The sequence below is a fragment of the Molossus molossus genome, unplaced genomic scaffold, assembly GCF_014108415.1.
Source record: "Molossus molossus isolate mMolMol1 unplaced genomic scaffold, mMolMol1.p scaffold_m16_p_1, whole genome shotgun sequence".
In the NCBI taxonomy this organism is placed as follows: domain Eukaryota; kingdom Metazoa; phylum Chordata; class Mammalia; order Chiroptera; family Molossidae; genus Molossus; species Molossus molossus.
In genome coordinates, this window is record NW_023425344.1 from 26,960,079 (window position 1) to 26,987,218 (window position 27,140).

Sequence of the window (27,140 nt, forward strand, 5' to 3'; positions counted from 1 at the left end):
AATCGAATCCTAGTCAGCCTCAAAAAAAGAAATCCTGTCACAGGTGACAACAGGATGAACCTGGAGGACATTATGCTGAGTCAAGTACACCGGTCACAGAAGGACATATGCTGCCTGATTCCACCTACATGAGGTACTGAAATAGTCAAACTTTTAGCAGCAGAGGATAGAACGCTGGTTGCCAGGTGCGGGGACAGGGGAAATGGGAAGGCATTGTTCCTGTGGGTATGAAGTGTCAGTTATGCAAGATAAGTAATTTCTAGGGATCTGATGTCCAACACTGTCTATAGTTAACAGTGTATGTTGTGCGTTTCAAAATCTGTGAACAGGGTAAACCTCACGTTAAGTGTTCTTACCACAATGAAAAGAAGAAGAAAACTAAGAAGTATTTTTACAGACAGAGAATATAGAACTAACACAAATTAGGCCACATAGATGTTTCTAAGAACATGTGGGAAATCTTGAGTTTCTAATTTAGAAAGCAACCTGGACTTTTTTTAAACTTACTCCTTGCTGTGTTTTACTCCCTTTCTGTTTCTTGGTCATTTCTTGAAATAAACTTAAAATCTTAAAATACATACATACATAAAATGCATTTTTAAAATAAAATAGGAAGGAAAAACAATGCACTGGAGGTCCTCATGGCCATGGAGGGAGCACTTTTTCAACAGACTGGAAGGTAGGACTGAATTCCTTAGGTTGAGGAATAGACACTGAGCTCAGTTTACTCTTTTCTAGAAGTCAAGTTATGAGCAAAAAGGGTAGAGGAGCCCACCCTCAGGATGAGGGCAAGGGGTTTTGATTTGGAGCTTTATTGTTGTGGCCTTTAAGTGGCTGAACTGCAAGTATCATGTACAGAAAGAGCAAAGGGGAGAGTCTGAGAGGGAACAGGGAAAGATAACCTTGAGTAGGCAGGAGGAGATGATTTCCATATGAAGGAGAGGGACAAAACACTTGAACAGGAAAAAAAACACTTATTCCTGAAGAAGGGGTGATGAGTTGGACAGAGTCCTTTTTAGTGGGCAGAAGGAAGTTCAGGAATCAGGTGCCTGATAGCCTCTATTTTCTCTTAACATACAAGAAGAGAAGAAGAGATGGCATCTGTTGAGAACTGGGGCAGCCAGAGCAGAAGAGGGCTTGTGGACACAGGGAGGCTATTCAGAGATTGAGGAATGGGAGAGGCCAGTGAACAAAAACTGTGCAAAGGCACGGGGCACAGCTGACCTGTGCACCCCAAACCTCTAATGGGGGCTAACCCATGCAGAGAGGGCCATGGGAACTGAAAAGCCCAGGACTATAAGGGACCAGCTGTCAGGGTCAGACAAAAGGAGGCTGAGCCAGAGTAATGAAGGGAATGGTTTGGGGTGGAATGGTTCCAGAAGTGAGGTAAATATGGTGCAAAGAGTTTATTACTCGTTACTATTAACAGCAACTACCACACTGATGGAGCATTCATGAGCCAGCACTATGCTAAGCACTGAATCTTCACCATAAACCTATGATGCAGTGATATTATACCCACGGACAGACAGGGAATAGGAGGCACAGAAAGGTAATGCAAGCTTCCCAAGGACACACTGCTACTCAGTGGCAGTGCCTGGATTCAAAACAGGCAGCTGGGATCCTGCCTGCCTGTACTCTGCTTTCTCTTACCTTCTCAAAGCCTAGCTGTCTGCATAATGAGAAAAGAAAAATTCTGAGATGTCCTAAATTAAATTACAGCAGGAGGATGGGAGGAAGAGTCAAGAGAAGTCAATTAACAGAGCCACAGGCTTAAACCAACAAAGGACGTATGGTGAAGCTTCGAATCAACTTCCAGGCAGCTATTTCAGCTCTTGTCTAAAACAGTGGACCACCAGATGCCATCACATCTTGCTTAGGCATGAACTTTCCATACTGCTGCCCAGGGTGCCACCCCAGGACCCAAAGGAAGCATCAAATACTTCTTCCTTAGGGACTAGTCAGCTATCCCAGAAATTTCTGTTTCACCTTCTCCCTCCTACCCCCCAATCTATACTTAATGTAAATTATTTCAAAACAACCTACACCTTTTGTCCCCAAACTCACTGATGAAAGAGGCCCGTTACCTGAGGATGGTGGACATGTGTGTCTTCTCCATCTAGTCCTACTACTGGTAGTGTAGGCTGCATGCCCGAAGACCTGGTTCTTTTTCTGGCTCAATAAACCCTTTCTTTCAGAAAAACTTTCAGCCTTGAAGGTTTTTATTTAAAAATATGTAAAACAGGGCTTGTAACAGAGCATCATCCAACTATAAGTGCCTGTTTAAGGTATATTTCAATTATTTTTCTTCCAACAACATTTTAGCTACTATGCTGTTAAAATGTTTGATGCTCATTTGCTTTTGTATTTCATAGCTTAAATGATTGCCAAACTTCAAAATTATGGGTTCCAATTAGAACAGTAAGAAGCAGGGTATGTTTTGAAAATGCCCAACTCCTGCCCGGCTGGTGTGGCTCAGTGATTGACCCATGAACCAAGAGGTCACCAGTTCGATTCCCAGTCAGGGCACATGCCCAGGTTGTGGGCCAAATCCCCAGTGTGGGGCATGCAGGAGGCAGCCAATCGATGTTTTCTCTCATTGATGTTTCTCTCTCTCTCCCTCTCCCTTCCTCTCTCTCTAAAAAATAAAATAAAGTAAAATAAAATTCAATAAAGAAAAATTTAAAAATCAGTAGCTATCAAATAATATTTCACTAGGAATGGTGCTAAAAAAAAAAGGAAAAGAAAATTCCCAACTCCAGACTCCAAAGCAGTTTATGGGATAAATTGCAAAACTCTACACTTTGTCCACCGTCACTGACCTTCCCTCTCAAATGAAAGAATTAATAATGTTTTAACAAAATTAAACTCCATTCTGACCAGTTATTCCTGCACGTAAACACCAAGCAGTTTTCTAAAAACCCTGGGCCTGACACCCCGAGGAACCATAAAGATAAGGGGTTAGGGATGGCCTTGGGAAACTTGAAGGGACCACAAAGGAGATTAATGATGGCCCAGACTTCTGCTGGAGCAGACTCCTTACCTCTGAGACAACTTGTATCACTCTTTCTCCCTTCCTCTTTCTAAAATCAATTTAAAACAAACAAATAAAAAAAAAACAAACATGTCCACGGGTGATGATTTTTAAAAAATAATAATAATAAGCCCAACAAGAGTCTTAGAAATAGGGAATTCTCAGTTCTCACTGATAAATGTGATTCGCTTCCACATTATAAGGAAAAAGTGTCCAAAAAAGACAGCACTTATCAAAATACCTTGGGTTTTTCCTAGGCCCCAAAGGTTTTATTTAATTACCTACACTAGCTTGAATGAATTCACCGTATTCTGAGGACTCACTATGTATGTGTGTTTTGCCAAGACCCATTGAGAAGGTCACAAAAGAAGAGACAAGATAAAAAAGACTGAAGACAGCAAGGAACTGAAGAGGAAGTATAAGGAATGGCTAAAAGTCATCCCCCTAAAAATCAAAAGCCATTTTCTTTTTTAATATGTTTTTATTGATTTTTTTAAGAGAGAGAGGAAGGGAGAGAAAGAGAGAAACACCAATGTGAGAGAGAAACATTGATTGGCTGCCTCCTGCATGGTCCCTACTAGGGATCGAGCCTGCAACCTGGGCATATGCCCTGACCAGAATTGAACTGGGACTTCTCAATCCACTGAGCAACACCTGTTGAGAAAAAGCCATTTTCTAGCTTGTTTCCAAGAAACACCTGTACTTCCAACTGACTCCAAGGGTTAGAATGTAACAGAGTGAAAAATGCCTAGTCTCTTTGATTCTGTCTTAATTCTAGCCTGCATTTTTCCTGTGGCCTCCAGGCAAATAGCTTCTGCTATAGATATGCTAATCATTAGAGCAATTCTGCTTGAAACTTGAGGTTTTTTTTTTTTAAATAGCCAGCTCCCCTTCCCCAAGGTACCTCTCCTGAACAGATGGGGAAATATGTTCAAATTAATGATTGTTTATCAAAAATTTTCAGGAGCCTCAAGACCAGACTCAGATTAGCAGGGGTCAGTGCACTGGGAACAGAGAGATTTAGAGATTACTCACTCTTCCTTGGATCCCACTTGTACCCAGAGGTCTAAGGTCATCAGTCACCTCTTGCCCCTCCCATTCTCCTTTCCCTTGACATAAAAGAAACCTGAATTCTGGATTCTCAAAAGATGGATTTGAGGAACCTCTTAAAGCCCCCATCTTCTCAATTGGGCCTTCTCAATCAATAAATAAATCCTTCCTTACTCCAAACTCTAACATTTTGAATACTAGCCTTTTGAAGCACTGAGCACATGAACTTTGGACCAGTAACAAAAGGAGCTGAGATGAAATGGTGCAGAAATGGCATTCCTCAAACCCAGTGGGCTTTGCTTGAGGGTTACTAAAATAATGGGGAAGATGATGCTAATAACCAGAGACTCCAGATAAGAAGGCCTTGTGATTTCTCCCAAACAGTTTTGTTTCAACCATGGTCAAGAGCATGCTGATGATTCTGATACTTATTCTTTTCCTTTCATCAGGAAAAGGTTTGCATTCTCAGCAACCAGGTTTTCCCAGCAGAGTGACCCAACAACTCTGTGGTGGGAAAGGGGTTTGGTTAGTACGTTGATAACCCACACCAAGCTTGGTTGAAAAAGAACTTTTAAACACAAACACACACAACACACACACACACACACACACATCCTTTTTTTTCCTTTCCTTTTTTAGCAAACATTCAAATCACTAAGATCACTAGACATGCATTTCTCTAAAGGGTTTTTTCTTTATCCAGCTTTGCCACCTGTTACCTCCATGATATTGAACAAGTCACTTTACCTCTCTGGGCCTAGATTTGCTCAGCTGAACAATTACAAGATAGTACCGATGTCCCTTGTGGTACCCAAAATTCCACAACTTCCCCAACAGATACAACCCCATCTACAATTCACTCTGGGTTGATGTTATTGGAAAGAAAAACACAAGCCCACCCTTCTATGTCCACAAACCAAGATCCAAACTATCCAAAAATAAATTCATTTCATAGCAAAACTGTAATAAAGTGAAATGCCCCATCTCTCTGACTCCATCTTGCTCGGGCCTGCACTATTCCATGGCCTTCAGGCTAATAGTTCCCACTTTAAACATGCTAATCATTCAAGGAATTCTGCTTGGGGCTTGATTTTTCACAAAAGCAGCCCCTCACATTTTCCTTTCCCTTGGTGTAAGAGAAGCCTGAACTCTGTGCTTTCTTAAGGTGGATTTGAAGAGCCACCAAGGTGCCCATCTTCTCAGTTTGGCGCCTTCTCTATCAAAAACCCTTTGTACTCCAGCCTCTGACATTTTCAGTTTCGGCATTTTCGAAGGTTTGGGCATGTGGCCTTTGGACAGTAACAAAATCAAATCTGACAAACTCATTGGTAGCAAAGCCTACCCTGATCTAATGTGAGGCTATTTACAATCTCTGTTCCACTGAGCTTACTGCATAAGCATTTAATATATTTGCTTAGACCCTCAGAGTTTAGGCCACAGCCCCAAGGGTTTCAGATGGTTACAACTATGAGGTGGGTACTATTATTTTAGAGAACAGGAAACAGAGAAGGTTCAGGAGGGTATATCAATTGCCCAAGGTCACACCATTAAAAGCTAGTAAAAGCCTGGACGAAAACCCTGGCAGATCACATTTCAGGATGGTGTTCACAACCAGATCTACTAGCTCCTGCAAAATGACCTCCTTTATTAAGTTAACTAGTTAAACAGTTTAAATCAATTAACTACACTAACAAAAAAAGAGAACGTAAAGCAATTCTACAAAACAAACTTATCCCCAAATAATTTCTATTTTTGGCCATAGAGATAACCAAAGTCATAGAGCTTTTAAGATCATCCCCCTAGTGCCAGTTATTAAGACAGCATTTTCCCAGACAAATTTAAAAAGCTTAAAATGTATGAAGAGAACAAATGAGCTTATACAAAAACTGGAAAACAGTGGAAGTCAGTGTATAAATCAAGTGCTAAATTTTGTAGTGAAACTTCAGGCAGCTGCCAACTTCCAAACGCCTCCCAGATAAACAGCTGCTATGGCCCCACCCTCTCCCACTCGCAGCTGTGACTGGGTAGGGAGAGACATCCAGATAGGACCTGCCAGCTCAGAGTCTATGCACCAGTGACACAAAATCCCTCCCAATGCAGGTAGCCAGTTACCTTTATTTTGTCAAAGTCCTTGAGATGCTACCATGATCCAGGAGCACAGAACTCTAATTCTGGGTAGCAAAGACCACTTGGGGAACAGATGGAAGCCTAGACAGCATTCTCAGCAAAACCTGCATAAATCAACAATGCCTGGCCGTGAACCCATGGCTGACAGATGCATTTGGCTAAGAGGCGTTTGGAAGTTGGTCCCTTGAAAACTGCGGCTGTCCAAGGTTTCTGCTAATACCTGTGTAAGTTCAGCTGGACCTTTGGGGGTGCCAAAATGGAGAGCTCAGGGCAGCAGGAGCACCCTAGAATCTGGAGACAGGAATTAAGGGTGAGAGGGGAAAACTGGGAGGGAGCAAATAGCCAAAGATTTCAAAATATTGCCTGTGCCCAAGACAGTTCCCTCCCTTCTCCCACACCTAGCTTAATGAACATTCAAACACCTTTTTTTGAACCAATGTAACCAATAAGTAAACCTTGATCGGAGCCTGGTTCAACATTTTAAACAGCTACAAAGGATATTTTGAGGACAATTGAGGAAACTAGGGTAGGTAGCATTAGAGTCTTATTTATTTTCTTAGGTATAATAATGGTATTGTGGTTATGCAGAGGAAGTCAATCCTCTGAGATGCACAATAGAGGGATTTAAGGGTGACATGTCTACAACTTGATTTTAACTAGTTCAGCAAAAAAAGTAGAGAGACAGAAAGACAGGTAGGGTGAAAAAAGTGAATGTGGCAAAATGTTGAATCTAAGTGGTTAACATACAAGTATCCCTTTTACTATTCTTTCAACTTTTCTGTAATAAAAGTTCACAAAGTCTTATTTTATCATTCTTTTTAAATACCTTTTGTAGTATTTAAATCATTTTAGTGTGAAAATGCACTTTAATTTCCAATTCAATTACTCAATAAGGCATGTTTGAAGCACAACCCATACTTAAGCTGTGGGTTTTTTTCTCTATGTTCCACTGGAGTTGAGAAGGGCAGTAACTAGTGTAATCCAGGGCGGGAAAGGAACTTCATATTAGATTTCAAAAGAAAAACTGAATTTGGGTGGATAAAAAGGAAACAAACACTCTTCACAAATAGGAAATTGGAGAACAACTGGAACCACTCCTGAACCCCAGATAGCTACCGAACAAAGGACTAAAACTAGGGTGATGTCAACATATAAAGAAACAAAGATACTTAAAAATAGCCCAGCCCATGTGGCTCAGTTGGTTGAGCATCGTCCTGTGCACCAAGAGGTCACCAATTCAATTCCCAGTCAGGGCACTTGCCCGGGTTGCAGACTCTATACCCAGCAGGAGGCAGCTGACAGATGTTTCTCTCTCCCTCTCTTTCTCCCTCTCTCTGAAATCAATAAAAACATATTTTTTAAAAAGATACTTAAAAATAATGATGGAAACTACAAATATTTACCATTATAGGTTTTTATGTAAACCAGAGTGGGGGAAACTAACTTTGCAGAGTCGGAGAAAGCCTCTAGCATTCTCCACAATTGTCTCAGAATCACCAACTGAAGTGATTTCTTAAGGCTCGGAACTCCCTGACCAAACAGAATTCCCTCAAGGGCACCAAGACACAGTTGCACAAAGACAGCAGCTACAGCCCCACAGCTGCTCCTAGGGAGAGGACTGATTAACTTTAGCATCGCTGTGCTGTAAGAAGCCAAGAATCTCAACTTCTGGACTCTTCCTGAACCTTCCAGAGTACCTCAAACAAAGGTTTCCATTCAGAAGACAACAGAAGGCTCATCTGACCTGGCCTCACCCCAGACCAGAGCAAGGTCAGCTCACCAGCACCTGCAGTGGCACACAGGCCAGGACACCATGACTGCACCTCTAAGGCAGAGAAAGCTGAGGGCCTTCAGCAGGCCCCGTGCGGGGAGACACAGCACGGGGTCCTCGGAGAGGACCTGTAAGCCAGAGGCTGCAGGGACCAGGAGAGCCTGGGACCTCCCTGAATCTCCCCTTCCTCTTTTCCTTTTTCCTGCCCCTTCCCCTGACTCCCCTCCTTCTCTTGTTGTTTTCAGTTGTCCATGTGAGGATTTTTTAAAAATCTTTACTTAGTGATGGCACTGTCTCCAGGGGACAGGCTGCTGGCTGGAGGACAGAAGTGGAGTGCGACTCTGTGGACCTTTCTGTGCCTTGCAGTTTGTAAGTTGTGGCCATTCAAGAAAGCAATGGGATTCTTTTAAAAGTCATTTGTTTGAAGTGACCTTAAAGCAACAGAACTTCAGAAATCTAATGTTCATTTCAGAGTCTTTTCAAGCCCTGGCTGGTTTGGCTCAGCAGTTAGAGCGTCGACCTGCGAAACAAAGGGTTGAGGGTTCGATTCCCATCAAGGGCATGTACCTGGGTTGCAGGTTCAATCCCTGGCCCTGGTCAGGGTCCTGCAGGAGGCAAACAATCCATGTGTCTTTAGCACATAGATGTTTCTCTCTCTCTCCCTCCCTCTCTTCCACTCTCTCTAAAACTCAATGGAAAAATATCCTTCGGTGAGGATTAACAACAACAACAAAAAAGGTGGTGTGTTATGAAGAATGAGTTGCTACATTAAAATAATTGTAAGGCCGCATTTACTGAGTGTTTGCAGCGTGGCAGGCACTGCTCCAGATGCTTCATGTGCAAGCTCATTTCCTTTCCACGACATCGGTAAGGCAGGTCCTCTCATTAACTCCGTCTGCAGATGAGGAAAATGAGGCACACAGGGTTCAGTAACAAGCCCTAATGTGTGTGCGAGGTGGGACAGGATGTAACCTAGGCAATGTGACCCCAGGCCTTGTACTCTCAGCCAAGTTATCTAACAGTGTCTGTAACAGCAGAGGTAGCGTTCAGTTGTATCCAGTGAGTGACACATGCCTTACAGTAAACAGGCAAGTTAAACCATCACCAACTGACCACAAGGCTGGGCTGGAGCCCAGATCCACATCCCCCACTCTGATGCCTTTAAACCCTAAAAAGCTGCCTCTCTTCATATGACCCTATTATGCATGATAAACACTGGAATCTGCATGAATTTTTAATGTAAAAAATCATCTTCATGAAAATTTATTAAAGTCAGCTATAACAAGATGAACTTTGTATTGACTTCATTTAAAAAAACAGCCCTGGCTGGTTTGGCTCAGCAGCTGGAGCATCAGCCTGCAGTCCAGAGAGACCTGGATTCGGTTCCCACTAAGGGCATGTACCTCGGTTGCAGTTTGTCCCTGGCCCTGGTTGGGTCATGCGGGAGGCAGCCACTCGATCTTTCACGTCGATGTTTCTCTCTCTCTCTCTCCCTTCCTCTCTCTCCCTCACACTCTATCTGAACAAAAAATGGAAAAATGTCCTCAGGTGAGGATAAAGAAAAAAAAAAACCTCAGCAGCATAAAATTTCTCATTATTAATTTGACTGCGTAAAGCAAAAGCTCACTCTGAAGTATAACTCTATTTTACCCATCCAGAACTATTGTGAAGGTAAAAGGAAGATATTTTTCTATCTATGTCTTGCCCACATACATATGTTTTCATGTTATTAGCCACTAACTATTGTACTTGGAAGCAATTCAATAATTGCCACAAACATACTTTATACTAACCATGTTGATGACATGATATCTGAAAATCTTTTAGAAGGAAAGAAGGGAGGAAGGAAGGAGAAAGGAAAGGGAGGGGAAGGGGGAAGAATATCTTCAATCACACACTTTAGCAAGAGTCACCATATAAGATATGAAAGTTCCCACCCAAATACCACTTGATACTTTCACATTCCTTGTTTTTTCTGAAACCTCTAATCCCAAGGAAGAAGCCAAGAGGGTGGATGAAATATCATTTTGCAAATAAGTCGGTAGCCTAACATGACATCGCTGAGTAGATGCAGAGAAAGGGGCCAGGCAGAACCAAAACGCAGAGCCACTGCCACCACCACCCTGCCCATCTCACCACAGCACACATCGCTCAGCGTTCGGTGGCAACCAAACGGGACACAGAATTCACAGGAAAATCTCCATTTATGTCACACTTGCCTGTTTCCCCAAGTAGAGGGGAGGATGTCCCGTCTTTATACCTCCAATCCCTATCAGTTCCTGGAACACAGTGGGAGCACCTTAAACCTCTGCTACACTGACCCTGTGAAAGCAGATGCCAACCTTCGGGAAGGACCGCCAGTAACTGATCAGATGTCCACTCTCATTGTACTTGGTAAAGAGTTTTTAATATACTATCTGGTAAGACCGAATGTTTAATGTACTTATACTCCCATATACCAAATGCCAACAGTTTTTAAAAGCATAAATTCTGCCTGCCCGGTGTGGCTCAGTGGTTTAGCATCGACCCATGCACCAAGAGGCTGCTGGTTTGATTCCCGGTCAGGGCACATGCCCAGGTTGTGGGCCCCATCCCCTCTGAGGGGCATGCAGGAGGCAGCCAATCGATGTTCTCTCTCATCGATGTCTCTCTCTCTCTCTCCCTCTCTCCCCCCCTCCCTTCCTCTCTCTCTAAAATCAATAAAGGAAAAAAAAATTTTTTTTAAGTTTAAAAACATAAATTCAAACCTCAGAGGAAGGGAGAGGGAGATAAGAGGTAAACCAAAGAACTTATATGCATATATGCATAACCAATGGCCGAACATAGACAACAGTACTGTGAAGGCTGGGGGGACAGGAGCGAGGAGGTGGGTGCCAATGGCGGGAAAAGAAGATATCTATAACAAAAATAAATTAATTAATTAATAACAATTTTTTTAGAAACATAAGTTTTTTCAAAGCTGGATGACTGATACACCCCAAAGCTTTACACACTTGTTGGGTAAGCCCTTTCCGAAAGGCATACATATCCCAGCAAGCCTGCGCTCATCGACATCCACAGAAGGTTCCAGTTAGCAAAGATTCCTACAAAGACCACAAATAGCAGCACGTTGCTAAAACCAGCTTTGGGAATTGGCCCTCCGCTGGATTTTCACAGGACACCATCACATTCTAAATTGCCACGTCCTCAAGGAGCGAAGCTGACATACCCTCACCAAGGACACTGCCCTCTTTCCATGGGGTTGCGATTCCTAACTGATGTCCTCATGCACAGTCCTCACAAGAGGCCAAGCAAGGAGTTGGTTAGAAATTATTTAAACTATGGGAAGAAGCTAAACAGCAAGTGCCAGAATAAAACCACCAAATGGGAAGAGGATAGGCCCAGGTGGCCTGCTTCAGGCAGAAACAGTAAGACCAGGTTTAGGGGTTCCCTCAGAAACCAGTCACTCCTCTGGAGCATCAGAGAGAGAGAGAGCTGGAGTAAAGGCTGGCGTCAGGGAGCTAGGTCCCTGGTTTCCAGGTACAACCCACCCCTGCCAGGGTTGGAATCCAGCCAAGTAATTTCCGCAGGGCAGAAGAAAACATAAATCATCCATGTGGGACAACAAGGTGTTGCTGAGCCGGCTGGAGCTCAGCAAGGCCTTCAAAGAGGAAGATGGCCCAGCACTGGTAAGAAAGGGTTCACCCTGCCTACATCCAAGGTTCTGGGAAGTTCAACTACTCTACCACCAACTACTAATAAGCAATGAGTGCTTATTTATGTACCTGGCATTTTTACTAGCATTATCTTTTTTTAAATCATCACAACTCTTAGATAGATGTTATTACTAAACCCACTTTAAAAATGGAGACATTAAAGAACAAAGTATTGAAGCTAAGGATGCTCATCCGGGGAACGGCCAGGATTTGAACCCAGGTCTGCTGCAATCAGGGCCCATGCTCTGAACCAAAGCTGTGCCCTAGAAAGCAATGAGGTCAAAGCGGAAGCCAGCTTTCTCTTGGCTGCACTGTATTTATTCAACTTGGTTCCTAGCTGTGAAACCCCAGGCAGGTCAGTTAACTTCCCTGTGCCTCAATGTCCTTCTCTCTAAAATAAAGACAACAGTGGGATTGTTTCTGAGTCTGAAGTAAGATGAACTTGGGTTTACCTGAGTGCCCAGCGCAGAGTCAGTGCTCAGTAAATGTTAGCTATGATTGCCATGATGATTGCTATCAGTGGTAATAAGTGTAAACACTGCTCTCCTCACAAAGCGGACGGCTCAGCTGATGCCAAACCAACAGGCAGGAAAGGACGGTGAGCCGCGTGAGGCAGACTGGAGAAGGCAGTGCTAAATGTCGGGGACAGAATAACTACATAAGCCTGGAGGTGAGGGGGCAGCTGCCACAACCCTGCTCCTCAGGCCCTCCAGGCCGCGGCTCCCACACACTGACACCAGCCCTGCGGTTTCTCTTTCTTCCAGGAACAGGAAGTGGACGCAGATGAAACAGAACGCTGCAAAAGTCCTCAACACCGGGTTTTCCCGTTAGTCACAGGTGAAGTCAGGCAGGGTTCCTGCAGGGCTGGCACGTGGCCTGCCTTCTGGGAATATGGGAACTGGAAAACAAGGATGAGTAAACGTGGAGCGCCAAGGCTCCGTCCCATGAAGTCCCCTGATGTGACGTCTCCACTAGTGCTGTTAGATAGCGAAAGCCAAGCAAAGAGAGACTGGGACAGAAAACAAAGATCACTTCAAAAAGTCAAGGAAAGGATTAAACGGAATTAGGAAAACCCTAGATATAGAGATGTTGATTTTTAAGGGGAAGGAATACACAGGAAAGTCACTGGCATATAACTGAATAAGAACTCTGAAAAACAGTAGCAAGAAAAATACTATTAACAATCAGCACACATTTATGCACACAACGTGCAATTACCATCCCAAGTACTTTACAGGTATGAACTCATTAACCCTTACAATAACCCTATGAGGTAGGTACTGTTATTTTCAACCCCATTTTACGGATAGGAAAGCCAAAGCACAGAGATGAGCAACTCGCTTCAGGTCACACAGCTAGCAAGTGGCAGAGGGGAGATTTTAATCCAGGCAGCCTGGCTGCAAAGCCCATAGTCTGTGCTCTATCACCTCTGAAGTGTGGCGTAACAGTTTTGACATTCACTAAAGTTCCATGAAGTGAGATCGCCCATAGTTCACCTCTAGTTGAGTTAGTCTTGAGTAGAAAATCTACAGGCGATCATTACTCATCTAATTCAGTAACACATCTAGACTGACAGAATATTTTGTCCTAGTGAATCAATTATTGGGAAGGGAAGGTACACTTTAGTAATATTCTCTCCGAGTCAATTTTTTTGCATCAAGTACAATTTTTTTTAAAAGCCTGCTACCATTTATAAGAAGCAAAATCAAATTCTAATTTACATTGAGCACTGTTGAGATTGTTCATTTCTTCTCAGAAATCCCAAACTTCCCTCTGACTTGTAAAACAATAGAAATAATTTGTATGAAGGAATCAGCTTTGCCATATCCCTTTGTCCAAAATGACCTCACTTTGTTAACAAAAAAATGTTAAGTGAATAAACAAATATAAAACATTAGTTTGAACTAACAAGATCTCAGCTTTGTTGGAGAAAAAGATGCCAGAATATTTATACTAGTTATCTCTGAGTGGTCAGATTACAAATTACAGTTCAACCTAATAGTAATATTAATGCTGTAGAGTTAAGCCAGAATACTAGAAACTGACGACTACCTCTAACTGCAATCCATAACATATATACATACAAGATATTTACACTGACTAGAGGCAGAGACCATGCTATGAAATCTTTGGTCTACACTATAGAAGACAAGGTTCAAACAAAACCACACAGTGGTATAACTTCTACATTATTACACTATAAAACACAATATAAATATACAAACAATAAGGCACTGACCTGACAATTTGTTTTCTTTTCCACTATATTTTTTCAAGTCTTTCCCACTTAAATTTTTTGAGTTTTTATCTAAATGGTAGATCACTATACTTTCAAAGAGATTATTTCATGCACTAGTTTTAATGTTATGAGTTGGGTTTTTTCCCCAATAAAAAAGACTTGACCAATTTTTCCAACAACCAATTCTCCATCACAAGTAGGTACCTTACAGTTCAATTCAGTTCTGACACTAACCTATCCAAACCCCACAGGTGAACGGTTCAGTCTCACGAGACAGCCCACTTCAGATGCCAACATAAATCCAGGGCTTCCCACAATCTCCCTTAGGTTTGACACTTCGATATAATGATTCACAGAACTCAGAAAAGTGCTATACTTAGGATTACTGTTTTATTATAAAGATTTACAATTCAGGAGAGGCCAAATGGAAGAGATGTATAGGGCAAAGTAAAGGTAGGGGGGCACAGAGCATCCATGCTCTCTCCAGACCCTCCACCCTCCCAGCATATCTACATGTTCACCAATCCACAAGCTCCCTTCAGTTTGTTTCAGAATTTTTACGGAAGTATCATTATGTAGGCATGACTGATTAAACCTTTGGTCATTGGCTATTAACCTAACTAGGCAGGTCATGGTGGTAGACATGCTCCAGGTCTGTAACTTCTTTAGTGAAAGGTTTTAAACCTACCCTGCCCATTGTTCTTGTGCATCTAGTTTAACATACCTTTGAAATACCATAAGTAATACCCCTCAAAGAGGGCATTAACCCTCAAAAGAGCACATAATCTTGTTAACTATCCTGTAACCTAATCCCCTCTTTGCTTTCTCCAGTCATCATTACATCCGTCCCCTCCTTGATTTCAAATGCAGAAAAAAAGAGCTGCAAAACTGTTCTTCTCCAGAGCATTTGAGATCTTGCTCCCTGGCATCCGTCCTCAGTTTGCTCAGATAAACTAATAAAAATTCTCTTCAGATATGGATGCTTCTTACATGGGCATCTTCCTCACCAGGAGAGAGAAAAACTTGAACAACAATAAGGCTAAAAATGGAAATGCACAACCGTCTTCTAAAAATAAATGTTTATTCAGGAATCAAGCTGATCTGTACAATTTCAGAGGATTTACTCTAACATAAGACAAATATGCAATCAGCTAGCTTTTACTATTAATGAACACTTCTTGGTCTTCACACCTTCAAAATTATATACACTTACTTCATGATTCCAATTTCCCTGCACTTCTTAAATTTTGAAAAATTATTTCTAGCTATACACTACAGGTATTATATTAAATTTATATACTTATATAGGTCATATTCTTAATACTTACAAAGGATTATACTATTTGATCCTCCAAACAGCTCTGAGGTATATAAAGAACAGATTTTATCTCTTCTCTCTCTACTTTCCCTCTCCCTCTCTCCCTCCCTCCCTTCCTCCCTCCTTCCCTTTCCTTCACCCTGTCTTTCCCCAGAGGAAAATATAGGAACAGTGTCTCTGCCTTGTGGAAATTATGGAGCCATGTCTCAAACTCAGATCTTTCTGAGCTCATATCAGAAGCTCTTCCATCACATCACAAAGTCTGAGGACCCCTTCTGGTTCCTCAACCATCCTCAGCCCCCACGCCCCCCCAATAAAGTGCATAGTTTCAGGGGCTCCCCAGCCTAGCCTCAGCCTCTGCTCTGCAGTCTACACTGACTTTACCTTTCCTACCTCCACACCTTTGCACAACTGTTCCTTTTCCCTACACTCCCTTTAAGGTCCATTTAAAATTCTAAGTTTTATGCCCTCGCCAGTTTGGCTCAGCGGTTAGAGTGTTGGCCCGCGGACCAAAGAGTCACAGGTTCAATTCTGGTCAATAGCACATACCTCAACTGCAGATGGTACCCGGCCCTGGTCGGTCGTGCGGGAGGCAACCAGTGGATGTTTCTCTCTCTCCCCCTCCCTCCCACTCTATCTGAAGATAAACAGAGAAATATCCTCAGACGAAGATTTAAAAAATAAATAAAATTCTAAGTTTTAGGCTATATTTTCCATTCCTCTTATCTAAAGAGGAGTGTTTCCTCTGTAAACCCACAGTACTTTGTCTGTAGCGCTCTGCTTATACTAAACACACTCCCCATTATTCCATAATGATTCTTATTTATAGTTTATCTTCCCCTTGTCAATCACAAGTTTGTGAAGGACAGAAATCAAATGTGTTGTTCATTTTACATACCTACACAACACCTAACAGTGACTCAAATAAAGCCCTCATTTTTAAATGAATTACACAGTGTATGTAAGAAATACCTACAAGTTTTATCTGCAAAGACAATTAAGACACCAACTTGGCAATCATGCATGAGAAATGAGTTTTATCTTCAAAACCCAGCTCCTTGGCTCTGTCACCTAGCTTAAGCAATGCCCAAATTCTATCAGTGGTTGTTTTGTGTTTTGCCTTTAATAGAGGGGGAGGAGAATGGAAAGAATTAAGGAAGCAGCAGAAGCATTCAGGCCATACAAGTGTACAGCACAAACACGCAAAGAAAAGTGAAGGAATGCCTGTTCATTAGCCATCTGCCACTTCACCAATGCCAGGAAATTCCGGGCTGCTGTTTTTTATAATGTGAATAATTCACATGATTGTGTTGGAGACGTCCAGCTATGAAGAGCTGTTAGAACGTTCGAAATTTATTGTTACCGAGTTATACTGTGAGACAGAAAGTCCAGCGAATTCTTCAAACCTCCATCCTTGACAGGAGTTTGCATATATGCATGGGGAAGAAAGGCTTGGCATGTTATTACAGATGTTGAAAAGAATTTGTTTGTTTTCAACCTTATTTATCACGTAACATTTTATGTACAAGGTTCTTTATAAATCTTCAACCACTTGGCTAAACTCATCTGGCCAGTCAAGAAGAGTCAGAGCATAAACTCTCTTATTTGTGTCTTTTCAGGAAACTAAAATCGATTTTCCCTTAATATCTACCTCATGCCAAAATTTTATAAAAATCATCTATAAACCTATTGACATGTAAATTTAATTACTCCTTCAAATATTTACTCTAAAAGCAAATAAACCATCCAGCTGGTGTGGCTCAGTGGATTGAGCATTATCCCATGGACTGAGAGGTCCTAGTTGATTCCCAGTCAGAGCACATGCCTGGCTTTCGGGCTTGATCCCCAAAAGTGGGTATGCAGGAGTCAGTCAATCAATGTTTCTCTCTCACATCAATGTTTCTATCTCTCTCTCCCTTCTTCTCTCTCTAAAAAAAATCAATAAAAACATATTTTAAAATAAAATAAAAGCAAATAAACAATTCCTGGAGAATTCCTTGGATAACTGCCCATTTGACTACTGAAAACAAAATCTACATTCAATTTATAAAATATCTTGGTTTTCTCTTTAAGTAGATGGACCTACAATAAAGAGTAAAATAAATAAATAAATATGAAACCTTTCTTTTACCAGTAGTGCTGAGCAGAGTACATGCAATTTCACATAACACAAAGAACATATGAGAACAATGAACACACATCTACCTTTGGCTTCCCCTCATTGTGACTTGAGTAAGACATTTCACTTCTTTTGCCTTGGCTATTCTGTACGTCTCAGTGTCCTCATCTCTACAAAACAGAGAATATGGCAACCTGCCCTCATAGTGGTTGCAAGAAGTAAATCTGACCTGGGCCTGTCTTCTATTGCCACTGCCTTGAGGAATTCTAAGTTAGACCAAACACAGTGGAAACAACTGCATAGAATTATCTATTCAATAACATGGAATGGATGCAACATGGATTCACGGACTCCCAAGAGATCAAATCAGTGAGAATACCTAGGAAAAGTTTCCTGGAAGTGTTATTCTTGATCTCAGCCAGAATGATGGCGGAGAACAGGATATGAATAGCCCACAAGGAGGGAATGGGTTTCCAGGTTAAAAGAAACACAACCCACCTATTTCTTCCACCTCTATTTTTTTTTTTTTTTCATTTATCTTCAGATACAGCAGGAAGAAGAGAGAGAGACACACACACACATCAATGAGAAAGAGACACATCTACTGGCTGCCACCCACAAAACCCCAGCCGGGGCTGGGGACAAACCGCAACCAAGGCACGTGCCCTTAGCGAGAAACGAACCCGGAGCTCTCTGGGCCAACGCTCTAAAAGCTGAGCAAAACCAGCCGGGGCTATTTCTTCCACCTCTTATGCCCCCACTCACATTTGATCATTAGGCAGCACCACCTGGGAATGTGCTAGAAAAAAGCAAATTCTCCAGACCTAATGACTCAAACACCTGAGGTTGGCCCCAGTGATCTGTGTTGTAACAGCCCTCCAGTTAGTTCATTCTGATCACGCTCAAGTTTAGGAACCACTGGTACAGCTTTGCTTGCTCTCACTCTAATCTTCCATGGCCTCTAGTTCCCTTCACCTGGATAACACCATTTTTACAAGTTTAAACTTCATTTCCTCCAGAAAGTCTTGCTCAACCTTTACTGGACTCTCATCCCATCCAGAGCAGCAGGTTAGGTACCCTGACCCTGGGCCATACTTTCCTTATGGAGGTGCCAATGACACTTTATCATGACTGCTTGTTTAATCTTCTTCCCTGATAACCTGTTAACTCCATAAAGGTGCGGACCGAGTCTATTTGGTTCATATCCCTTTCCCCAGGCCATGCACACAGTTAGGTAGTTTACTAATATTTGCTGAATTAATAAATAAATCAGAAACTTTGTTTACTATGAAACAAAGGTATCTAGGAAAGGTATAAAATATTATGAAATATGACATATATATAATTATTGTGCATTTGAAGTACTGGTTGTAGAAACTGAATTGATCTTGCCTTTGAAAAGAGATTCATGAATGAATTTAGGTTTTGAACACCTTTGAACTGAACTTTTTCACTAACACTTCCAAAGATATCAACATCACACCATACCCACCTGATAAAGGCAGTGATGCCTCGGTTCTCGAACATAATTCGTTCCAGGAGGACGGTCGAGAACCGAATTGTTCGAGAACCGAAGCAATGAAACCAATAGGAAAGCGTGACTCCACAAAGCGTGACTCTCTCTCTGCACTCACACTGATGACGCAAGCAAGGCGCGCTGGGCCGAATGAACGCCATTCGGCTCATCTCGGAAGTTCGAGTTCCAAATATTTGTTCGGATTCTGAGACAAAAGTTTCTCGAATCTCCATTTGGTCGAAAACCGAGGCGTTCGAGAACCGAGGTATCACTGTACTTGCTTACTTTTTATTGCCATTCTTTTTACCTGCAGGGCCAGATTTCCACCTCAGGTTTTTGGAGCAATATGGCCCCTAGGCTGGCAGACAAAGCAGCCTCTCACTAATTCGGGAAGGGAGCGGGAGAGGAGACTACAGTTAAGTTTGCGGGTAAACCTTGGAAAGCCTAACTCTTTGCTTTACTATAAAGAAAAAGCCTCGAGCTGAGTCAGAATGTGGTAGGCAGTTAGATAGACAGGAGAAGAGCAAGGATGATGGGCCAGGTACGGAAGGTCACCAGCACAGAAAGCCCCAGGTGCCTAGCAACTCGAAAAACTGCAAAAACAAGGACCTTACCCACAAGGTGACCTTTCCTCCCCTAGCATATCTCGGGTCATGTGGTTTAGACCCCCTCACTTTTCATATTGTGGCCATACCGTTAGATCGGACCCTACCCTAACCTTTCCTCCTCTGGCATGTTGCTAAGCATAAGGGTGAGACCCCCTTGGAAGAGGAAGAAACAAGATGGATGGAGAATAACCCTTAAGCATTAAGTCCTCAGGACAATGAGGTTCTGACCTGCATCAAAATACATCTAGGCCTCAGTTGTGTTTCAACTCCAGGCCCTGAAAAGCAGCAAAACCAGACAAGCAATACCATGGATGACCTCAAGACCAGTTGCATTTACTAATGACCCCCTGCCCTGGAACTGACCAATCAGTGGCCCTGAAAAAACACACCTGGAAAACCAATGCATAGTCTATTGAGATCCTGAGAGCATGCCTGTGCCTTTCTCCTACACCACCCCACCTGCTACCCTTCTTTCTCCTAAGCAGCAAGGGCCACTTGCACGTCTGTGACTTGTTTCCTAAGCCCATTTCTTCTTCTATCTCTGTTACTTTCTAAATAAACTTTCCCTTATAGTTTGAGTCTTGACTACGAATTAGTTCATGGCCAGAACTCAATTACTGGGGTTGCTAAACCAATGTCCAGTCTGACCCCACTGGTCTAACACCTGCCACTGCCAACAAGAACACCTGGATTCCAGCTCTGGCTTCCTTCCTTCCTTCCTTCCTTCCTGCCTTCCTTCCTGCCTTCCTTCCTTCCAATATTTAAATGTCTGAGCCTTGGACAGTGACCAACACACACACAGGCCCTCCCTCACCAAACCTAATGGTCTGCTCCTCTGCTACTGGCAAACCACGGTCCTTCCTGACTTCTGCAGGCCACTGAACCTCTCAGGCTCAGTTTCCCCATCTGCAAGGACAGGGATTAATTACAAGATGACCACCAAGTCCCCTCTGACTCTTATACAACTAAAAACAACACAACTCGTCTCAGAAGTTAGTTAACCGAAGTCATCCTTCTCAGGGCCTGCTCACCCAGACCCAGAGCTGAGAAACCAAATCCTGAAACGTGAGAACCAAGGGCAAATATAGACCCAGGAGCTTTGCCAGGAGTGGCAAAGCTGGGCCCGTTTCAATGGATGGCCAGCTCTGACACAATGGGATGAGTCCTGGCTTTGCTAACTCAGCTTCCCCATCTACTAAATAAGCAGCTTTGAGGAGATTATCAAGATCCCTTCCAGCCCTAGGGCCACAGTATTCTACTTCTCATTCTAATTTGTGTTTTTTTCCTACACCACCAAACAATTAGCTCAATTCTGACACTACCCGTGGGGAGATAGCATCAGACACCCCAGGTAAAGGGTCTAGATCTATAAGACATACACTTCAGATGCCAATCGCAACTACAAGTTGTCACTTGTGCTTCTAACCAATAGGCTATAGATGACAAGTTCCAAAAATCCCCCCACTTTAGGTTTGATTAATCTGATAGAGGGCCTCATGGAAGTCAAAGAAACATTTTACGTACTAGCTGCTGTTGATTTTAAAATGCTATAACTCAGCCCTGGCCGGTTTGGTTCAGCGGTTAGAGCGTCGGCCTGCGGTCCTGAGAGACCCGGGTTTGGTTCCCGCTAAGGGCACGTACCTCGGTTGCAGTTTGTCCCCGGCCCTGGTTGGTTGTGCGGGTGGCAGCCACTCAATGTGTTCCTTTCACATCGATGTTTCTCTCTCTCTCTCTCTGTTCCTCTCTCTCCCTCCCACTCTACCTGAACAAAAAATGGAAAAAGTGTCCTCGGGTGAGGATAAAAAAAAATTAAAAAAATGTCAAGACACTTATTAAAAAAAAAAAATGCTATAACTCAGAAACAGCCAGATGGAAGAGATGCACAGGGAAAGGTATGAGGAAAGGGTGAGGAGCTTCTGTGCTCTCCTGGGCATGCGCACCACTCTCCTCTCATCTCCACATGTTCACCAACCTGGAAACACATCAAGTCTTGTTCAAGAGTTTTTACAGAGCTTGTCTGCAGCCTCCCACCCCTCCCTCTTGCCCTGCCAGAGGTTGGTGGATTGGTGGGGCTGAAAGAGCCAGCCCTCTAATTGCTTTCAGGTGACCATCCTCATCCTGAGGCTGTACCACCCACCCTGTCACTCATTAGCATAAGCTCAAAACAATACCCTGGATAAAAAAAAATAAAAAATGCCAATAGAGTAATTACATCAAATCTTAGGGGGAAACTGTCAAAATTTTTACTATACCTAGAGATAAACCAATTGGTGAATCTTCTAGAATCTTCTCCAAGTGTCACATAAAGGTAACAGTTTCACCCAGCCAATGTGGCTCAGTGGATTGAGCGCTGTCCTATGGACTGAGAGGTCCCAGTTCGATTACCAGTCAGGGCACATGCCCAAGGTTGTGGGCTCGATCCCTGGTATGGGGCGTGCAGGAGGCAGACGATCGATGATTCTCACATTGATGTTTCTATCTCTCTCTCTAAGAAAACATTTTTTTTAAAGGTAATGGTTTTTTCCTTTTTTCCTTCTCTCCTTCCTTGCCTAATTTTGGTAGCTAAATGGCTGTCCTACATATACCCTGCATCCTAAGAGAATTCCCTGCCAAGCACACACGGTCCCTATTCCTCCCCTTTCTCCTGGAGCCTGGGGCACCACCCAATACTGCCTTCTCAGAGCCCCCCTGCCCATCACACACCACCCTCAGCATCCAGGGCTCAGGATGAGAGAGGGCACCTGAATGGAAAATTTTGGAGCAGTTCAGAACTTTGTCCCATCTGAGAGCTGCAGCAGGTCAGTAAATGATTAGTATTTGGTTAAGGATAAAATAGTAATAATATAATTTTTTAGCACTTCATGCCAAACACTGTGCCATGCATGTTTGATCTCCCATCCAAGTACTAACCAGGCCTGACCTTGCTTAGCCTCCGAGATCAAACAAGATCAGGCACGTTCAAGGCAATATGGCCGTAGATTATGCATATTTTATCTCTAAACAACAATCCATGAGGGAACTCTGCCATATTTGCTCCATTATATAGATGAGGAAAGTGGTTTAAAGATCTGTTTTCCCTCTGTACCACAGGCACTTTATTAGTGGTTACACCAGGATGTGCAAACAAAATGGGGATAGGGGAGTCCGGGAGAGCTGGCAGCTGCTTGGGATCCTGGGATGAGCAAAGACAAGAAGACTGGGCCTTGGGGTATCTCGAAGAGGGAATAGAAAACCAGTTCCCTGAGTTCAACTAGTTTGGCAAAAGGACCCTGAAGGTGAAATGACTGGGCACAGGAACTCATGCGCCTTGGGTATCTGCCACCCTCTATCCATCCCACCCTTCCCAAGAAGTCCCTTGGGTGGATTCCATTTCTTTTCTCCCTCACAAAGAAAGCTATGTCAATAACTGGCAGAGGAGAGATTGGCCCAACTTCTCCATCAAGTTTCCATTATGATGGGCACCCATCCCTAAAGCCACCTAGAATAAAGAGAACTCCAGCTTTTCCCAGAAAGCTTTATCTTACTAGATTCTACACTAGAATACCAAAATAGTGCTTCTTTTCATGAAGTGCCACTCATTTGAGGAGTTCTTTTCTCCATAGGATATTTTACTATTTCGAGCAGTTTTACATTTGGCTGCCCACAGAAGTCATGGAAGAAGAACTTGCAGGACCACAGTCCCTTATCTGAAAACCTGGAGGTCAGATGTGCCTCTAAAGTAGACTTCGTGATTCCAGAAAAGCAATGCAATGCATTTATAGCACATTTATGTAACACTCAGAAATCAAACTCACCAATATAACTGCAGTGAATATTCACACTAAGTGAGATAAATATATACTATAGAATCTCACATTGGTTCAGATTAGGGTTTACCACCAACAGAGTATGCAAAAAGACTCAAGAAAAAAAAACCTTCTGGGTTTCAGAAATTTTCAGATTTCAGAATTGTCCATAAAAGATTACACACATTGCAAACGGCTCAAATATTAGAAAATATAGTCAGCATACTAGTAACAAAAAACATACAAATTCAAACAAACAAGGTACCAATTTCACCTTACCAATTAGCAAATAGATTTTCAGAGAAAATGCCAACGGTGTGAAAAGTGAGTCCTTTGATTAATGCTTTGAGAACATAAACTGGGACAACCTTTGGGTCACCAATACTAATGTCATCAATGCCTCAAAAACATGAATACCTTTGACCTCCCCCTGCCACACACACCCACAAAATGCCTTTTAAGGAACTTGTTTTCTGGGAGTCATCACTATCTAGATAAAACCTCACACTTAGATGTTCATGGAAATAATGAGTTTTGACATTCATTTGAAATCAACTGAAATATCCTAAAATGGAGGCACAATGATGTAAAATGCAGTGAATCCATATAATAGAATATGATGCAGCCATTTTTTGAGTATAGGGAAATGGAGAAACTGTCATGTATAACATTAAGTGAAAAACAGAGGTCACAAAATTATATCTACATTATGATCCTACCCAAGTAAAAAGTATGGAGACAGAAGACCAGAATGAAATAGACTAACAGTGATGAGTGCCTTGGAATAATGAGATTCCCTTTTCCCCATACTTTAAATCTTGGGGGAAATTTTCCAAAAATACTAAGAGCACCATTGTATTTTATCTGAGGAAAAATGGGAAAAGAAGATTTGACTACTTAACTCTCAGTCAATGGCAGCAAACTCATGAATCTGAAGCTTCACTCTGGGGTTTTATACATTTACAACAAACCTATAATTGCAAAACCATCACCACTTCCAGAATGAAAACTTACAGGATTAGTGGCATACATTTATTAGTTTGGTTGACATTGTAATATAAGTCCAACCTGATGGGCACTTTAGGGAAGAAATACAGAAAAAAAGATACACAGGATAAAAAATATATGCCACTTTGCCATTTGCTGAGACCTTTCAGAGACAATAGCTCATTTGATCCCAACTGGTGGCCAGTAAGGCAGATAAAAATAGGAGTTGGCACATGCCCATTTTATAGGTAATGTAGGCAGAGAGCCACACTCCTAAAAGTGGCAGGGGCTTATCTTGACTTCTGACTTCAAGTCCAGGGCTCTGACTTAGAGCTTAATGCTCTTTCCACTATGTCCTGCCACTACCCTTTGTGATTCGTTATAAATACCTTAGAATAAAAAATCTTCTCACTTGAAAGAAAAACAAAACGATTTAGTAATATAATAAGAACAGGTTTCAGAACTAGACAGATCTGATCAAGGTCCAAATCCAACTTAAACATTTGAGTGACTTTTCCTTTTTTTTTTTTTTAATTTTACTTTTCAAGTACATTTTACATTCAATATTATTTTGCATTAGTTTCAGGTGTATAGCATAGTGACTAGACAATCCTATACTTCATTGAGTGACTTTTTCAAACTAACTTCTCAGAGACTCAATTTCCTTATCTATAAAAAAAGGAATATTTAAATTATTCCAGTACTTTAAGAATCAACCAATTAATGCATAAATGATTGGAACAACAAATTGATGTTTCACGCTCTCTCTCTAAAAGCAATAAATTTAAAAATATTATTCCAGTATTTATTACAGGATAGAGTATTATAACAATAAAATGACCTGAGTACACAGACCAGAGCCTGTCACAAAATAGACATAATAAACATCGCATTCCTTCCTCCAAACAGAACAGTGTCTATAATGACCTAACTCCAAATTCCAACTGGAGTCTTCGGCAGCCACACCACACTCTTTATTCCACCTGCTTTCAGCAGCCTATCAAATCTTTACCAATTGCTGAAGTAAGTGCCCTAAAATAATTAGATACCACTCAACATAATAGTTTAACCAATGACAATTTAAATCATTTTGTCAGTTTTTCATAATTTCTCAATATATAATTAAAATTCAACATCAGGGCCAAACAATTCTTTGAAAAGTAACAATGAAATTTTGCTTCTATCATTTACACCTTTGACCTCCCTCAGTCAAATTCAACTACTGAAACTCCCAAATAGATTGTTTGATTAAATCTGGGGGGCGGGGGGTAGGAACATGGGAAGAGAGGGAATGATAAGGACTTCTCAAATTTTCATTTCCTCTGTAAATTAAATTTGAACTTGGAAGCCCAAGCTCCAAGGGGTGCTTTCTCATATTCTCTCTACTGATTACGTTTTTGTGGATGTACATCTGGGTAGCTACCTGGCCAAAGGAGAACCAGAATTTAATAAAGCTTATCTTCAGCATCTAAATGAGGAGTTAGGAGGCTGGATGGCAGCCCACAGAGCCCAGGGACAGAACACTTCTCATTCACCAGCCCCTGGACCTTTGCCGCCCACTCCTTATTAGGAGGCTGAGTCCACTGTCTGGTAGAGAAACAAATAAACCCAAAGGTTGAGTAACCAGAGAACTTAAGGGTATAAATAAGCCAAGATGTGGAAAATCATCCCTTCTGTTGCTTGTGGTATATGGTTTCAAATGCTGCTACTGAGAGACAGAAATTTAATGAGATTCTCCTACCAGGCAGGAAGTGAAGGACATTGCCACTACCCACTGTGAAGTTATCTGTTCTACTTTCTTCTGCTTCCCATCTGACAGCTACATGCTTACAATTTTATAATGTCCTAAACTTCCTGTCTTAGCATCTCAACATGATAGCTGAGGCTGATTTCTGCTCTATTTTCTTTCTGGGGAGCAGTGGGTACGATGGAAAGAGAATGAATGAACTTTGGAATTAAACTGTCTAGGTAAAGATAAAGATCCATATAAACACACACACACACACACACACACAAAAAAAAAAACACTTCCTAGTGGTTCTGCTTCTCTGATTAAATGCTGACTGATACACTAGCCTTGTGATCTTGGGCCAAATGTTTAACTATGGGCCTCAGTTATCTCACTGGAAATAAGAACTTCCTAGGGTTATGAGAAATAAGTGTAAAAATGCATAGGAAGTACCCAAGTCGAAGCCTGACACTTCCCATTTCTTTCTCCCTACTTCCCTAACGTTCCCTACAAACATTAACACTGTCTTCAATTCCAACGAGTGGCCAGCTGTTGACTGGTCAGGCCTCAAGTCACACTGACAAATTTGTACTCTGTTCCCTTTCCTTTTTTGATATCTTATTCCCTTTCATCAAAAAGGTTATTGTGCAACAGATGAGAGTTTTCTTCATCGCATTCCAGTCCTGAGAGCTGGGTGCTGCTCAGAGATTCACGGGAACACAAACTTACTCTAGGGATGGATTTCTCTGGTTGATGGAGGATTACACGCATCACGTGCTGAATTTTTCTCCCAGGTTAAGCTCTTCAAATTCTGGAGCAACTGACTCTATATAAGTACTGTCCACAACCTCGGATCCAATTTGAACCTGAAAACACACCTACCTGTCTTAGTGATGAAACCAGGCTGAAAACCAAAATCTCCCATGCAATAAAAAATACATGTCACCAGCTGCCATCTTCCCAGGAAGGATGGCTGAAGGAAACTTGGGTCTGCTAATAAAGACTCAGGAGATACATTATCCATCCTGTTTCCTTCCTAACATGCTCTGGTTTCTCTGAAAAAGGGACAGCCAACGTGACAAGCCAGTTTAAAAGCTGTCATTGGAATCTCAGGAGTGATAAAGGGTGTAGTGTTTTTATGGAGAAGAAAGTCACAGTTGGA

The 27,140-nt window shown here is 42.1% G+C and overlaps 1 protein-coding gene across 3 annotated transcripts in view; it reads right to left on the minus strand.

Annotated features, from left to right (window-relative positions):
• RELL1 (RELT like 1) overlaps positions 1-27,140 on the minus strand; it is a 67,465-nt gene that overhangs the window by 39,041 nt on the left and 1,284 nt on the right. The window contains exons 1-2 of one of the 3 annotated variants that reach the window (XM_036260539.1): positions 8,778-8,834; positions 6,432-6,502 (exon numbers count right to left, since the gene is read on the minus strand). The exons of 1 other annotated variant lie outside the window; for it this stretch is intronic. In XM_036260539.1, coding sequence (XP_036116432.1) covers positions 6,432-6,502; positions 8,778-8,831 — 125 coding nt within the window. In that variant the 5' untranslated portion in view covers positions 8,832-8,834. Of the gene's footprint in view, positions 1-6,431; positions 6,503-8,777; positions 8,863-27,140 lie in introns of those variants that run through there. One more of the 3 variants, XM_036260549.1, reaches the window with a different exon arrangement.